Source organism: Branchiostoma belcheri, unplaced genomic scaffold, assembly GCF_001625305.1.
Source record: "Branchiostoma belcheri isolate BF01 breed outbred unplaced genomic scaffold, Haploidv18h27 scaffold91, whole genome shotgun sequence".
NCBI lineage: Eukaryota > Metazoa > Chordata > Leptocardii > Amphioxiformes > Branchiostomatidae > Branchiostoma > Branchiostoma belcheri.
This window is the reverse complement of record NW_017804587.1, coordinates 430,187-446,894: the sequence shown is the minus strand read 5'-3', so window position 1 is coordinate 446,894 and position 16,708 is coordinate 430,187. Positions and strand designations below refer to the sequence as shown.

Genomic DNA, 16,708 nt, shown 5'->3' with positions numbered 1-16,708 from the left:
CTGATCACCGTTCCCTGCTGTAGCAGGAGAACTGTGTTTCTGATAAAATCCTACCTGGGAAAGAACCACCACCTCCGCTGATCGCATCAAAAGACCATGAAAAGATAAATAAAACGGGTCCTCAGGCTTAATTGCTTCACCACAGCAACAAATCAACTTATTTTGGCACATCAAAGTTGAAGATTGTGCAGATGAAAACCTTGTTACTACGATAATGTCATCAAAGGTACAGACGTAAATTGTGTAGTAGGGAGTTTTCTAGCTCCAGGGAATAACAAACTATATATAAATTAACCTTTTCATCTAAACCTTGCTGAAAAAACCCTAGAATGATTCAAAATCTTAACAAACATTTTTATCCAAATCTTGCTTGAAAAAAATTAAAATGAGTCAGACTTTTTCAAACTTTTTTCCTGGTCCCATCCATCCTTCTTCCAGGTTTGATCTGATCCTAGATGGAGTAGGAGGAGAGGCAGAGAAGTATCTCTTCAGTACCGACTACCTCAAGCCCTGGGCCGGGGCCAAGTACGTCACCCTCAGAACCCCGCTGCTGAAAAATGCAGACTCCCTCGGCTTCACAGATGGCCTACTCAAATCAGGCATGTCACTGGCTGGCAATGCAGTCAAGGTAAGACTGTAGGAGACAGTGTCAATATCAAATATAGAAGAACAATCATTTTACAAATGGATCTTATGTATAGTCAGAGAGTAGACAATCTAGGGGTGGTGACTACATTGTTAGTACTGATCTTAAACCGGTGAAATATATACAACTGTACATTAACAACTTTTACTGGGTATTATCAGTGCAATGGCAGAGTGAGTAGTGTTCCCATCTTTACAAATGTTCATTATATACTGTATTAGTTAGGTAAAATACCAGTGGTACACCAAAAGCTTGTTACTGGTATGTACATGTAGCAGTTTGTACAGTTAGGCAAATGGCTAGTTGTTTTGTATCAGGAAGTAGGATTGACATGATACAAAGATCATGGTATCTTAAACTAAAAGTTACATATAAAATGTTGAAGGCATACTTTTCAAATATCATGTGTTTTCGATGTTGAAAGCAATTCTGTGTCCTGTAGGGTTTGGCCTCTGGTATACACTACCGGTGGGGATTTTTCACCCCAGATGGGATGGCACTGGACAAGATAGCAGCTTTAGTGGACCAAGGAAAGGTGAGAATATCTCACTAGCTACTCCAAGATGACTTGGCAAGAGTCGTCTTGGGGTAGGTTGTTGTCTGTTTTGATTTTATTTATTATAATGTCTTGTTCCATGTCAAGATGTGCTTAAGAGGTAAATCTGCACATAGGTTTTTACTAGGTGAACTGTTGCAACTATTTGTGTACTGTTATGTATGTAAAGCAAATAGTATACAGCAATGTTTCTGTCTTCAGTTTTCAAATGTTGTGCCAGAGAAGATGCCGTCAGCAATAGGCAAAATTTGTATGCAACGTTGCGAAACATTCAATCTGGGTTTCGCGCAGGCGTACTGCATTCTGTCGATATGCTTCATTTCCCACAATGGAGTGAGGTACATTTTCTCTTTATTCCTCACAGATCCGGCCGGTCATTGACAGAGTTTTCACCTTCGATCAACTGCCAGCTGCCTATGACAAGGTCGAGCAAGGTCATGCCCGAGGGAAGACGGTCATTTCTGTAGCCGAGAAGAGGACACAGCTGGACGACAGCTCCTCATTTGGCATCATACATGTTTAATCTAACATAGTACAAATTAGTGTAAACTTGTAAAGGAGTGGGACACTTGTGCCCCGTATGCTTTCATATCAAATTCACGCCTTACAGAATTATGGTACTTTCTCTGACATAGAAGATGGCAGAAATAGACAACAGCAACGTCATTTTTGAGATACTAGTTGCTGTATGTATTACGTGCAAAAGTATAAAACAGCTTATTGTAGATGGCTTTACTATCACTTGCAAATCTGTAAAATAATTCATACCTAAAAAGTAAACGCCACTGCCTCCAGAAGTCTGCAAAGGAGGAATCGTTTCTGCGTGATTTTATGACCATTTTTATGGTACATGACATGTTATATTGTTGTATAAAAAAGCTACTTTAGAAAGATGAGACTCAAGGCTTCATCGATAGTGCAAAAATTTATTCTACGAGTATCAAATTACAAGTTATTGGGCGGTACAATGGCTATTAACAATGATAGCTTTAGTCACATACAATATGGCAAACTACATTTAGAAAAAAAATGCAAAAAAAGTCATAGTAAGCACACAAACCAAAATCAAGATGATCATTAAAAATATGCAGCAACTTTCTACAGCCACGTTGGAAAACACATTTTACATCCTAGATCTGTACATTATCTACATTGGCTGTGCATGATTGTGGTCAACGTTAGACAACACAGCTAGAAACTAGTCTCCACCAGGCCTCTCTTTGAGCTGAAACACTTGAAAAAAATTGACCCAAAGAAGCAGGATCTAATATTTTGCATGTAGTTCTGTACCCACATGGCCTGCCAACTCCTCTGGCAAAATATTTTACTTATTTTGGTCAATTGTTACTGTTTTCAGCCCAGAGTGGTCCAGTGGAGAGTAGCTAGAAAGCTATGACACACGAGTCATGTGAAAACATCATCACCACATTGCCTTTCATTTCATACCACAACAACTGAGGAACTGAGTCCTCCATTTTATCAATCTGACCTTTGATCTGAAGGTCAAAAGGCTATCAAATTACAAGCTTTACACAGTTAAAGTAAGGCTAGGTACAACATAGAACTAAGAGTTTGGTGAATCAAATCTAGCAGGAAGAGGATGGTAGCCATTTTGGTCTGGCCTCACAACGGATCAATTCAAATGACAAATACATGGAACAAGCCTTGTTTTGGAAAAGTAGACTATACACATTTGAATAAATAACATCCTAAACTACATGACAATAGGTGATGTACAAGTTACATTTTCAAGATTTATCACGACGAAAAATAGAATTCAACACCTCTTTCACTGTCTAAAACTAAACTTTTAAGTAGAATTCACCCTAGCTTCTCACAATACATTGAAATATAAACTATTGTGTACATAACAACCCAGCATTATGTAAAAAAATTCAGACCAAACTGTTGAGATACACTGATCAAAAAGTGTTCAGACATCCCTGATAATGTCTACAAATAGCTGATTTAGTAAATATTTCTATCGTATTGTTGTCTACGGCTATTTAAAAACTCCCTAAGTGTGTTACACAGTTATATCTGGACAGGTCTCTCACTCAGATGGGAAATCAGTGACAAAACGTATGGAGTTATAAAACCCGTCATACTTCAGACATACTTTCAAAATTTGTTACATTATTCAAGGAAGAAAACACCCAGACTAAGACATGGTGTATGAAAATACATACCGATACAGATGGGTTCACAATTCTATTGAAAACATTTCTGGCAAAGTTATATCTATAGTTTTTACATGATTGAAAAAAATGTTCTTTGTTTACAACCAGGAGGTTGTTTACAAGTAAACGATGATGAATTTGTTTAGAACCATTCAGTCATTATTAGCAGGTAGATTTGTTCTTTATTTATTTCAATTTAGTTCATTGACAATATTTCATCCAATAAAATCTGAGACCCAAGTTTTTTTTATATACAAATATTGAGCACCTTCTAAAAGTCATGTTTTTGACAGAAATGCTTCCTTTCCAAAAAACTGTAGGAAGTGAATCCCCTGAAACACGGCAACTTCCCCCTTTTCACTATCAATGGTACCACCGCAAGTCATTGTCACAAGCTGCCTTTGGAAGACTACATTTAGAGAGAGGGGTGTGCACAAATTCATGGTTCACAGGAGTGCAAAGTCACATAAAAGTAGAATTCGAATGAGAATACATGTGGTACACATGCAGCCTTTTTGGCTTTAGAACACTCTCTGTTTTGCTTTCCTTCGAGGGTGTACAAAAACTAAAAAGGCTGGCATCCAGCCTATCAAAAATCGGCAAGGTGTAACTATTGAAATCTCACAGAGCTAGCAGACAATTTTCAGCTTTGTCAGAATCTTAACAGACTACAGAGTAGAATTCACTTTTAAAAAAGTACACATCTCCAAGACATTGTTGCTAACTACAAGAATCTTTGGCCAACTGAAAAGCTGAAGTTGAAAAGCTCTTAACAGTTAACCTTCATCCTGCTGTGCACAACTGAACCAACACGCCACTAAGAACATAGCAGGAAGATGGTTAAGTTTGCCATAGTGTGTGGTGATGCCCCCACAAAGGTAAGCATGTACATTGTAGATTGGAAAAATGTAAAAAGTGTTGAAGCAGAATTTACAGTTCCATTGTACTGGCAATGTGGAAATTGTGGACTTGGTTCACAGTGTCTAAACATGAAAACACAGACTGAGGCAATTCTCAACATGCCTGAGTCAGTGGCTGGAAAGGACACCATGGCTTTAGACATTAACGTTTAAAAACTCTGTTTCTACCTGAAGAGTACAAGAACATGGTGCTCACAGGGCTATTCTTGTATATCTGGCCATGTCAGACTTTGAAATTTGTGCTTTCTTAGAATTCATGAGAAATTATGTTGACATTCAAAACTCCTTTGTAATCCATGGAGGTGTCAAAAAGTTTTAAAAATGGCCCTTAAATCTTACAACAGGAAAAAATGTTGGCTGCTCAACTATTAACAGTTAAAATCAAAATGGCCAAATTTTATCTAGATAAGCAACAGAAACAGCCAAGAAATTGACCGTGCTTAGGATGCAAAGAGATCTGCACAAATCTATAAAATATATGTTGATTTCTACAAAGTTGACACCCATGTATTTCTGAGGAAGTGAGTTGGGTCCATACTGGAAAATTTAGCCTTGACCTCATTTTCCTCATTGCCACGAGGCCCACAAAGAATTCTTGTGAAAAGATTCTAAAACGGTGACTTTGCCAGTTGTAGGAAGAGAAACCAACTGAAGACTTTAGGCCACACCAATGTCATTTCTTGGTTCTCGGAAAAGCTTGAAAAAAAGAAAAACTGGAAAATCAGTAGAAAAATGAGGCCTGTGGGCTGAATACATGCCCTCAGTTTCAGGTAGTAAATATAGACCGATCCAACTTTTTCCCCACAGTCTCTTTTTCATCTTATACTCCAGCTGAATTTCTACTTTAAAATGACAGAGGACAATGGACATGAATTGGTGTGATGTTATTCTGTGGCATGTTAGTGGACAAACATACTGACAGATTATCATGAAAGTTCATCTGTGTTGGTAGTTACATGTTAGCAAATGAATTAAAAATTTTGATCCAACACAAAGAAGTTCCCTCACCGAGAGCTTTCGACCAGTCACTCTGGTCTTCCTCAGTAGACTGACCCAGTGAGGTTTGTCATGGGTTCCATCAGGGCTCATCACCCTTCACTCAACCGCGACGGGGTACCTTTGACCCATGTCACACTTCAGAAAAGTGTACTGAGGAAGACCAGAGTGACTGGTCGAAAGCTCTAGGTGAGAGAACTTCTCTGTGTTGGATGTAACAGACAGGGTTATGACAGACAGGAGTAGCGGGGTGTTGTTAGGTGGCAGCGGAGGCGGCTGTGGGGGCCTTTGGCTTCTTACTGCTCAGCTGGGAGATCTGTTTCTGCAGGTCTCGATTCTTGGTCTGAAGAAGAAAATCACAATTTTGTAGACAAAATACTAGTTAACATAAACTAGGAAAAATAGGAAATGTATAAACACTGGTCACATTGTATTTTATAATTCCAGGATATAATACATTCATGTCTTAAATCTTTTATTTATAGCTGTTGTTTAATGTTGTTACTGCTTCTAGTGTAAAAACAAAGTTTGCTGTTGTTTTGATTATATAATGTATACACATCTGATGTAAATTTGCATGATACTTCACACACTTTGAAAGTGCAAAACATATTTCTTGAAAATGAGTAGAAGATGTATTTGAAATAACCAATTCAGGTTCTTAACACATTCAACATTCACCACACACTGCATTCTTACTAGGAAGAACAAAAGACAAGTGGAGAGAAGTTAGCTGATTGAGCAAAAGTTCACATCTCAGACATATCTTAAAGAAACAGACCTGCAGGGCCTTCAGACTGTCCTGGTGCTGAGTCTGGAGTGAGAGACAGAGGGAAGGAGAGAGAGAAGAAAGGACGAGAAGTTTCACAACAGCTTCCACTGCAGAGTTTCTGGTAAAAATGTTCCCCTCACCCAGGCTTAAAGGAACTTTTACGGCCAAAATTTTTGCTTTTAGTTTAAGTTTAATCAAGAACCCCTTCACCTTTACAGCTCTGTAAATATTGTAAGAAGTAACTCTGCAATGGAAACAGCTGTGAACCTGTATGAGAAACATGAAACACAATAGAAAGCCACAGTAGAAAGTCACAATTTGCTTCCTGCAAATGAAGGACAATGTCCCGCCCCATCTTTACTGCTACATTCTCTATCTTAAACACAGACAAATAGGTGGCGTCTCGGACCCTAAGTCCCAGAAAAATGAAGCATGCAGAAAATGTCTTGTAAGATTTCCCCAAGACAAAGTAGAATGTTACGAAGTGACACCTGAAGAGACTCCACGGCCTCCTGGTGGCTTTTCTGCATGTTCTGGATCTTGTTCCTCATCTCCTTCTCCGTCTCCCACTGACCTGCCTTCAGCTCTGTGATCTGTTCAACACACAAATATCTCACAGTTAGAGTAGCCTGCATGGTCCAGTGGTTAACAACTCTGCCTCTGGACCAAGAGGTTTGGAGTTTGAATCTCGGATGTCATCACTGAACCGGCACTCATGCTAATGGAAAGGGTTGCAGTCCAAAGGACAGGGCGTTAAGCTGTGGTCCACTGTTAAGTGTGCTTATTGAAAAAAGCAAGGGGAACTTCTCCAGAACAATGAACTTGTAAATACTGTATGTAGTATCTGTCTTCCCTATTAGTGTTACCACAACTGTCTGAACTTGATTGACCTTCTTGTGGTTAATCGGCAGTTACACAATTCTCCCTTCCCTCACTTCCTGTTATTCCACAGCATTCAAATAACTACGGAGACACAAGCAAACAGACAAACACGTGGGAAACCAAACCTCCGCACACAGAGGTGACAAGACGGTACCTTTTTCTCCTTCTCCAGGAGAAGTTTGTCCTTCTGTTCGATCTGTTTCTTCAGACTGGCGACCTCCTCCCGAAGCTGTGTCATGGCGATCATCTGATCCGTACTCGTGATGTCCGCCAACTCGGAGGAGCTGAGGGGAGAAAACAGTCACAAAACATTAACCCTCAGCCTGCTATGGTAGATATGATGATGGTAGCTGTTGGGCACCAAATTTGTATTGGTTATGGAGATAGGCAGCAGGGAGAAGTCAAAAGAAAAATGTACACATGGAAGCAAAAACTTAAGTAAACAGCTCTTTAGAGAAACAAGGTTAAAAGGGCGTCCAGCAAAAAAGTGTGAGTGCAAGTAAACATAAAATATGAAAAGCAGTGAAAGTTCTGAGTGTGTATCATTTAAGTGCATGTGATTGGAGACATTCTAGCTTTATTGTTATCTTACATAGTGACACTGACAACTCTAAGTTTGAAAAGACACTGGCAATTTCTTTTGCTACTGAATAACCCTTAGTCATACATCTCCATAAGTGTACACTGGCTGAAAGAAGACATTTTTACACAGGTAGTATGTTCTGGCTTACAACTGACAGCAATGAGTCTGAATTCTGCAGAACTTAATATATATTGACTTCTCAAATTGCCAGTACCTTTGCAAATTTACTGTGATCAGTGTGGAGTCCATTTTTTTAGTCTTCAAAGAAGGGAAATGTTTTGCTAGCCCATACCTTGCGAAGCCATTAGCTCTCTGGTCCAACTTTGGTTTCTTTAGAGGGACCAAACTTGAACTAGAGGTAGGCAAAGCTTGCCTGTACCTTGCACTGCCATTGGCAGTGGATTTTTCCACCTTGGCCTTCTTGTTGCTGCTGTGGTGGTGGTGATGATGATGGTGGTGGTGGCCAGTGGAAGACCTGGAGAAAACAGTCGGGAGTCCACTGAAGTCAGTGAAGAGAGGAAGAGATGACTACAGAAGACCTGTACCAGGACAGTAGCTCTGTCGCTTAGTTCTGTGGAAAAAACTGCCAGCCAAACAATGTTGCAGCTCTACAGCTCTCAAAGCCTGAATGTAATCTTCTCCCTGCTAGTGCTAGGGTAGCTGTTACAAACAACCACATGCTATGGGAACAGGTTTTCAATTGACTTCTGACAGTTATAGCTTCTGATACACACTGGATACCTAACAATGTCACAGCTCTATTTTCTTCTTACATTTCCGTAACCTTCTCACTACTTTTTCAACAGAAAAACAGAAATATCCCAGTGCCCGAATGCTACCTTGGCAGAGCCTGTGGTGTACCTTGTGGTGTGAGTTGTGGTCATCATCATTTATCAGCCAGGACCAAGCTAGCTAGTACATACATGTATTTTACTCCATATACGCATATAAAGCAGTACTTTTTCTAAATTATGTTTAATTCCTGTATCTCTAACCAGTAAATATCAAACTTTTGCCACCCTCAGCCACTTGGTTTCCATAGTGAGAATGGATGAAACCATTTCTTGCTTGTACCTGTGGTGCTTGGACTTGTCCTTGTGGTGAGAGTTGTGGTGGGAGCTGGAGTGGGAGGACACGTGGCTGTGGTCTGCATGTTTCCTCTTCTTGGCCTTCTGCAGGGCCCGTTTGTAGGCCAGCGTGCACAGCCAGCACAGCAGCTTCCCGTCCACCTGAACAGCAGCACACATCATACGTACAATTTATAGTACTTCTGTCCTACTGCTGTATAATAAAGGGTGTCACACAGCTATACGATAATGTACTATGAACTTCTGAGAATAATTTCATTAGCTTGGTAACTTGGTAGAGCATAGGACACAGATTTTTCTTCTTACACAACCAGTGCTGTATATCTTACACAATCAGTGCTGTTAGCAGGCAAGATACAGTATGAGTTGTGTGAGAAGAAAAATCCCCACATCCTACTTTGAACTTCCTCACGTTATGAAGGCATAAATTAAGCAAGCAGATTGAAAACTTGAAAAATTAGTTGACCCTTTTTGTCTTGGTAAGGTCAGGAGGAGACTAGCATTACAGAGCTGTGACAAGAGTAAAACAAAAAGAAGGCAATGTATAAAAGACTATCCTTCCTTCCCCCTATACTACTGTAATAGGGGGAAGGAAGCATGGGGCTAGCCTGGGTACCATTCTGGCTAGTTTACGTCTGCTCCTACAGTCACTATCTTGGTGGGAGCAACTGTGGGAGCGGACGTAAACTAACCAGGCTGGTACCCAGGCTAGCCCTAAGCTGCATTATAGGGGTAAGGAAGGATAGAATTTTATACAATGCCTTCTTTTTGTTATACTCAGGCTAGCTTTGGACTGCACGGACTGACCTTTCTCTTGCTGTCGTCCTTCCTGTCGAAGGCACACCTGAGTTTGCACTGGTCGCAGGTGGAGGGCGGGCCGTACTTCCGCTCCAGGTTGGTGCACCTCTGGCACTTGGACCCGATAAATGCCGCAATCAGGTTACAGAACTCACAGATGGTCGGCTGGAGGAACGAGGAAGAAATAATGATTAACATATCATTCACAATTTTATTTGTCTTTTCAGGGATGTGACTCCTCAGAATTTGATACCTTTGGCACTTGAAATTGCCCAGGTATCAGAAAACTCAAAGACAGTTGGCTATCTTTATCAGTATTTCATAAAAATTGAAATATTAGTACTGATAAAGATGTTACTCATTTAGAGATGGCATTTCTCAGAGTTTGATACCGCTGGCCCTTGTGGTGCCTTGAAGGAACAAGAGATTGACTGGCGGTATTGACAAATAAAATGTCCTTGTTTTTGGGATACCATCCCCCAAGATTTTGGCATCACTGGCACTTGAGGCTTTCAGGAGATGTTACTTACCGGGTATGTACATTATATCATCTGTACAAGTGACTATGACACGGAAATACTCACTGTTCCGTAAGCCTTGACACTCTGTGCACATTTCTTGCAGATGGTGCTCTTACTGTGGTACGGGAAAAAGGAAATGTTTAAATATCCGTACCTGTTACTAGTGTTAGTGTATCTGTATAGCTGTGCCATAAGCAATGTCATTATCATTAAAAAGACACCTTTCTGTTAAGAACATATTTGCTCATCTTCTGGAAATTATGAATGATAGTAACATTAAGTAACTGCCTATAACTTACTTTTCCTGCTGAAACTCAGCCCTGCAGTACAAGCATTTCACGACAGGGTGTGCTTGACGACAATCCTGGACACAAAAGAAAAGTTGTCAAAATTAAATCAAAGATCAAGTTTACAAAAGTATTGTATACAAACTGCAGTTAAGCTTTGCATGTTACACAGATTATGTAACGTTACCTCAGTGTACTAAAATTCAAAGCTAAATGACTTGACAGAAAAAAATGCAAATCTGGACAAATATAAAATTATTTGGAAATTGTATATTTTCAATGTGTTGTCTTGTAGCTGTTCTTGCAGTAGCCGTGGCGACTCTTGACTCGGGCTTACATTGCATTACCCTCAGCAAGAGTCGTGGAAAGATCCATTGGCAGAACTGCACATTTCCCGTTGGCTGCTCGATGCTCCGTTTTTGACCCGGTTTTTTGCTGTCCCGAGCTTCCCTACAATATAACTCCACAATTGGCCGGGTTGCCGATGTTCAGATCGGCCTAAATATTCCACAGCGCGACGGGAAAGTACTAAAATAGCTAGTCGGTACATCCGCGCCTCCATCTTGGATATAGTCGGGAACGCTCGGTAGGCTTTCCGGTTATGATCGGAGAGTTTTCGGTCCCGCTTCGGTAATCGTGGCGCTACCGAGCGTTCCCGACGGCGGTAGCGGACATTCCCGACTATATCCAAAATGGCGGCGCGGATGTACCGACTAGCTATTTTAGTACTTTCCCGTCGCGCTGTGGAATATTTAGGCCGATCTGAACATCGGCAACCCGGCCAATTGTGGAGTTATATTGTAGGGAAGCTCGGGACAGCAAAAAACCGGGTCAAAAACGGAGCATCGAGCAGCCAACGGGAAATGTGCAGTTCTGCCAATGGATCTTTCCACGACTCTTGCTGAGGGTAATGCAATGTAAGCCCGAGTCAAGAGTCGCCACGGCTATTCTTGCAGTTGCTTCCTAGGTTAGTAGCATCACCAAATAGATAGTTTTCTTTCTTTGAAACAACTTGAAAAAAGAAAAGCATGCGTTCTGGGCTGCTAGTTTGAATCTGCCGCCTTGACCCCCAAAACAGACAGATGACCAAACTTCAGCATCAGCCAAAATCAAGGCCACGAAATTTGCACATAATTTTCAGTCAGCTCCACGGCATTCAAAACAGAACAACCACCATATGCTGGATTAGTGCAACTTAATCAACACCTTTGTGCACTTTTGCAGGGTGGAAGCGACACGACAGACCGCAAATTAGTGTGATGACGCCGGTGACCTGAAAACCAGAGAGATCGTCTAGATCTGCCCCCCTCCCCACTACTGACAAGACTTCACACCTAAAATCTGCGAGGTTTTAGGACAAACTAAACGATAAACTACAACCCCTGGTTTCATCCTAACACTTCAGAGGTATCTAATATGTTCTTGATACGAGCAAAACCAACTTTTCTGCGTTTAAAAACCCAGAATTTTTCGTGGCGTACGTTTTATTTTTCTCATGCCGCATCAGAAACCACTCACCTTACACAACTGTTGTCCCTGCGAGAGCTCCTCGAAAGGATGCCTGCTGTTGCACTTGGTGCAGGCGAAGAGCGGGGCGCTGCCTAAACCCGCCGACATGACTGTGTTTCCCGAAATAAGGGCTCTTTTTCCTAACAAAAACGGGCAAAAATACGGCAGGAAGTCGCAGGGTATTTGCAGCAGCGATTTGGGTGGGTCAGAGCGCATGCGTCAACTTTGACATTTCTTGGGGGTCGTTGCCCCCTTATTTGGCATCTGTTGGAATGCAAGGGTACCAATGGACTTCTTCTTCCATCTTCATACATTGCGAGTTGGATGCAAATTGACATGATTTGCAAATCTGTCACAAAAGCGTCGAGATCAATGAGGTTTGATAACCCCCTTTTCCTACAAGACCAAAGTTGTCAGATCAGATGAATTATTGGGCTGTTCCAAATGATAACAGATAATGGGGGTGAAAGCTGTTGGACAGAACAGGGGGATGGGCCGGGGGGAGGGGGGTTGAGTCGAATATTTGGCATGGTCATCGGGGGTTGAGTGGCCTGGCCTGGACGGAGGTGGGAGGCGTCAAATATTTGGACTGGTAGGGGGGGAGTTAGGTCAGAAGCTGATTGAGACCTCCCCCCCCCTCCAGAGCCTGCCCTCCACGTTTTTTAACAGCCCAATGAATTGTCTCATAATGCAGTTTTCTGTACCGTTGGAAATAGTGATATGATAAACACCTTTTATGGCTGCATATCCAAACAAAACACTTTTTTCCGGAGATCGTTTTGTCATCTATTGTAGGCAAAACTGTTCTTCTGACATTAAAAGGAAATTCACCTAAATCCAACCGATATAATAGCGATATTTTGGGCACCCCAAAACACCGAACCCTGTAGAGAAACTGCGGAACGAGACCCTATGACGTACTTTTCGGAGTCCCAAAATGGCGTCCGGACTTAGAAGGTTGGTAGTTGGTGAGTGAAGTTATTTTGCCAATTTTTGCAAATCGCACCTTGAGTACGTCAAAAATACCGCATCAGTGGTTAGAGAGCGAGTATGGGAACCCCTGTATGCAAATGGAATGGCAGACAGGCTACCAGTCGTTTTGCACAGGCCTTTTTATAGCAGCCGATCTGTCGGCGTTAATTTTTTTGGCTGGAAAATAATATAATTTTTCCAACCGGCGTTGCCCTCTTACCAAATAAGACCGTACTACACCGGCCTAATTGAAACCCCTGGTCTGCGTTAAGCGGGTTGGCAACGATCTCCGCACCGTAGACGTAACGGGGAGCTCGCGATGGCCAGTTCTCCAGGTTACCCCCGGCCCCCCAGCAACCCGCCCCTTTCACAGCCACAGTTCAGCCGGTGAACTCCACGCTCCCGCCAAATACTTTTTTTAACCTCCTTGTTCCAGCCAAACCTGACATAACGCCTTACCGTTTTCTACCCCTCCTTCCACGAACTACAACTGTTCGTTCCTAGATGTACGCAACGTCAATTAGTATAACGTGATATAACGTTACATCAACTTACATACATGTATAATCAAAGAGGTTCAATATGTATAACAAGTTATGTATTGAACCTCCTTGATATAACGATAACATGTTAACGTTAACGTTACTAACATGCATGTCAACCTTATTTTACAGGTCCTGGGATGTGGTCATTTCACTAGAACTATCTGCCATTGCAACCACACAAATCTGAATATAACCAAAGTTCCAACTAACATCACATAGTATAGGAATGTAGCCATAGCATAGCGTAACATAGGGACAGTGTGAAAAGAAAACATATTTTGTTCATTATTTTTTTAAGAATTAAGAAAAATAACAAAGCAATACTGCCAATAGGACAGTATCTCAAATCAATCATCTGTGATTAAAAAAAAAACAAAAACAAAAAACAAAAAAATTAATCTGTGAAAAGAAAGGCATTGCAATTCTAACTTGGCAACATGGTGCACCCTACATCAATTGCCTCCTTCAATTGGGGAAAGAATGACCAGATCCAGACTAGACTGAGAAGAGACCTGCAAACAGATCAAAGAGCTGCCCAGCCACATCATGTGGGTGGAATGTGTCAGTTTACTTTTCGGCTGCCACCTATCATGAATGTGAATCCCGCTATGAGAGTTGCAATGGCAGAATTCCTCACTGACCGCCCGATCCAGAGAACCCTTGAGGATGCTCGACTGCTAAACTGGTGTCTTCAAACTGTGAAGCTCACAGCCGTACAGACAACAGGTAACACCCAGATAAAAGTTTATGTTTTTAAAATGAATTTGGTAATGGTTTGGGTTTGGTCTTTTTCTGAGGAAGAAGATAGATTTTGAGATACTAATGACTGATATTGTTGGAAACAGAAATCTCGGTATACCTAATGAAGCAAATTATAATGTACATGTATAGAGAAAGTGATAACACTGAGATTTTAACAGTACACATACTTCGTTGCCATGCCAGGCATAGCAACAGCGCCCACATGTAGGATGCATCAAAAGTTAATTGGGCGCAAAGGGCTGCTTTAACTTCAAATTCAAATGTTAGTACATGTATTTGAATGTCATTTTGCAGCAGATTATGAACATATGTTTCAGGGGATGGCAACTGCCTCCTTCATGCAGTTGCGATGTACATGTGGGGGGTACAGGATACTGAGTGTGTCCTACGGCGACAGTTGTACAACGCCATCTGGGCAGATCCCCATGGAGTACTGAGGGAAAGATGGGAACGTCAGAGAAGAATGAGGAATGCATCATATCCTGGGGGTGGTCTTCAGTATACACCAGAGGTATTGTTTTCCTTTTGAGCAAAGTGCTTCCTACTACAAATGTACCAATATTTCATAGTTCTGCAAGGCAGTGTTTGGTTACAGTTTCCTTGTAGACTTTACTCATCCTTCTGCAGAATAGGTATAATTGCTTAGAATTAATACATGTATCTAAATTATGTCATTGGATGATAACAAATCTTTCATACACCGTGTCCTTTAATAGGAGTGGGCACGAGAATGGCAACTTATGGTCTCCATGGCAACACCAGAGCCAGCCAACCCAGTGAGTGGCCAACACTGCTACAGGTCTCTGGAGGAGTTCCATGTCTTCACACTGGCCAACATCCTCCGTCGCCCCATCATCATCATCGCCGATCTTGTGCACAGAAACGTGGAGGGCCATTCCCTCGCTCCCGTCCACTTTGGAGGGATCTACCTCCCTCTGCTGTGGCGGCCGCAGCTCTGCGTGCGGTATCCTGTCGTCCTCGCATTTCACAATCAGCACTTCACGCCGCTGATGGCAGAGGAAGCTGTGCCTGCTCCAAACGGCCCTGCTTCATCCCAGAGCATGCCCCCCGCCCAAGAGCAAGCCATCCCACTGACGGGACGGGACCTGCAGCTCTTACAGGTGCAGTACCTACAGCCCAGGGAGGAAAACAGGGTTATGGAATTACTCCGGCAATATCTCCACATTGTCGAGGTCCCTCTCGGTGATGATGGCCGTGTCCCTGCTGCCTTGATCGACGGCCCGTCTGTCCCTGCTGAGCTCAACTTCATCACTGACCTGCTGCAGCATGACTGGAGTGGCCAGGGTGCGGGGGGTGTCGGGGAAGCGGGGGCGCCACAGGCTGAGGCAACCGGCTCGCGGTGTTCCCAAGGGGCAGAGGGGCTGTCTGTGTCGGGACAGCATCAGGATCAAAGCCTGTTGGCGGATAAGCTGCAACAGATCGGTCTTGCTAATCCCCCTCCTAATCCTTCCCCTGCATCTTCCTCCAATCCTGCTGATCCCTCACAGGGGTCTCCCCAGGCAATGGTGCAACGGCGGTGCGCCACTCCCAAAATTTCTAGCGCCACTCCCAAAATTTTCAAATTAAGGGTATTCTCTTCGTATTTTCGCGGATAAATAGGCAAAAAAACATCGAAATCTTGACGCGAGTGGCGTCCATTTTCCCGTCGGCATTGTTTCTGAAAGTTGTGAATGGGCGATAAACGAGTAAACAATGACCATTTCGCACGACGCTACCGAGAGAATAGCTGTCATTGGTGGAACATCGGGCGCCCCGCTAGCGTTTTTAAGTCATGTAAACAACGCTAATTGTCTGATTGGTTTGTAAAACAAAGCCCTCGACCCCGAAAATAAGTTTATAAAGCCGATGCGTTTACGAACTAGCCGTGGAAAATTCCCTACCGTACCGCACCATGAGCATGTGGCGGCCGCAAAATTCGGTTAACGCAACAGATAAATGTCTGGGCCAGTATACCGGCATTTCCCATGAAAATAATGTATATTGTTTATTTTTCGCCTGCTGTCGGTTTTTAAGTTCCAAAACGTCTGAAAAAGCAGAAATTTGCTCACAAACCCGGACGGGGGAAGGCGAGTCGCTATCGGCGTGAAGCACATGGCGAGGCCTTTTTAAAAATCGGTAACGCGGAAGAAAAATGCGTGGTCCATTTTAGCGATATTTACCATGAAAATAACGTATGTGGTTTATTTTCCCTCTGGTGTTAGTTTTTAGGTCCCGAAACCCCTAAAAAAGTAGAAATTTTCCCATAAAACGCATGGCCGAGGGGTGGGAGGGCGGCCGGCACAGAGCTGCATGACCCGTAAAAAGTCAAAGGTCATGGTGCACGCATATTACGCAATCACCCTAAAGCGCCGATTTAGCTAATTTTAGGGCGTTTAAAATTGATAAAATCACATTATTGATTTTTAGGAAAACAATGTGATGGAAACTAATCAAAACTTTGTGCTGAATTAATTTTTTTTTCTTCAGTAAGTTTTTTTCTTCAGAATTTTTTTTCAGTAAGTTTTTTTCTTCAGAAGTTTTTTCTTCAGAAGTTTTTTTTTCTTCAGAAGTTTTTTTTCTTCAGAAGTTTTTTCTCGGTTTTTTCTTCTAGAAGTTTTTTTTTCTTCTAGAAGTTTTTTATCTTCAGAAGTTGGTTTTCTTCAGTTTTTTTTCTCAGAAGTTTTTTTCTCA

The 16,708-nt window shown here is 42.1% G+C and overlaps 3 protein-coding genes across 6 annotated transcripts in view; 2 read left to right on the top strand and 1 right to left on the bottom strand.

Annotated features, from left to right (window-relative positions):
• The window catches only part of LOC109488059 (reticulon-4-interacting protein 1 homolog, mitochondrial-like), a 16,038-nt gene extending 13,949 nt beyond the window's left edge, over positions 1-2,089 (top strand). The window contains exons 8-10 of the mRNA XM_019792208.1: positions 439-628; positions 1,089-1,181; positions 1,567-2,089. Of these exons, the coding sequence (XP_019647767.1) occupies positions 439-628; positions 1,089-1,181; positions 1,567-1,725 (442 nt within the window). The 3' untranslated portion in view covers positions 1,726-2,089. The remainder of the gene's footprint in view (positions 1-438; positions 629-1,088; positions 1,182-1,566) is intronic.
• A 3,400-nt stretch (positions 2,090-5,489) lies between these two features.
• On the bottom strand, positions 5,490-11,965 carry LOC109488064 (protein FAM76A-like). 4 transcript variants are annotated; one of them, XM_019792214.1, is made up of 9 exons: positions 11,748-11,965; positions 10,242-10,306; positions 10,006-10,057; positions 9,431-9,586; positions 8,610-8,764; positions 7,828-8,034; positions 7,107-7,236; positions 6,562-6,663; positions 5,490-5,641 (listed from the first exon to the last, which is right to left on the bottom strand). In XM_019792214.1, exons 1-9 carry the CDS (start codon positions 11,952-11,954, stop codon positions 5,555-5,557), a joined length of 1,161 nt encoding a protein of 386 aa, XP_019647773.1. In that variant the 5' UTR covers positions 11,955-11,965; the 3' UTR covers positions 5,490-5,554. The 4 variants fall into 4 exon arrangements, with proteins under 4 accessions (XP_019647773.1, XP_019647774.1, XP_019647775.1 ...); XM_019792215.1 differs by having other exon boundaries at positions 5,541-5,641; positions 7,828-8,010; XM_019792216.1 differs by having other exon boundaries at positions 5,555-5,641; positions 7,915-8,034.
• A 1,670-nt stretch (positions 11,966-13,635) lies between these two features.
• LOC109488011 (tumor necrosis factor alpha-induced protein 3-like) overlaps positions 13,636-16,708 on the top strand; it is a 4,461-nt gene continuing 1,388 nt past the window's right edge. The window contains exons 1-3 of the mRNA XM_019792152.1: positions 13,636-13,981; positions 14,335-14,528; positions 14,734-15,543. Coding sequence (XP_019647711.1) covers positions 13,693-13,981; positions 14,335-14,528; positions 14,734-15,543 — 1,293 coding nt within the window. The 5' untranslated portion in view covers positions 13,636-13,692. The remainder of the gene's footprint in view (positions 13,982-14,334; positions 14,529-14,733; positions 15,544-16,708) is intronic.

Coding starts and splice junctions, on each gene's coding strand:
- LOC109488064 (XM_019792214.1), bottom strand. CDS start 11,954: ATGCGCTCTGACCCACCCAAATCGCTGCTGCAAATACCCTGCGACTTC. Junction 10,307..11,747: donor AGGGACAACAGTTGTGTAAG/GTGAGTGGTTTC, acceptor TTTTGTGTCCAG/GATTGTCGTCAAGCACACCC. Junction 9,587..10,005: donor GTGTCAAGGCTTACGGAACA/GTGAGTATTTCC, acceptor TCGTTCCTCCAG/CCGACCATCTGTGAGTTCTG.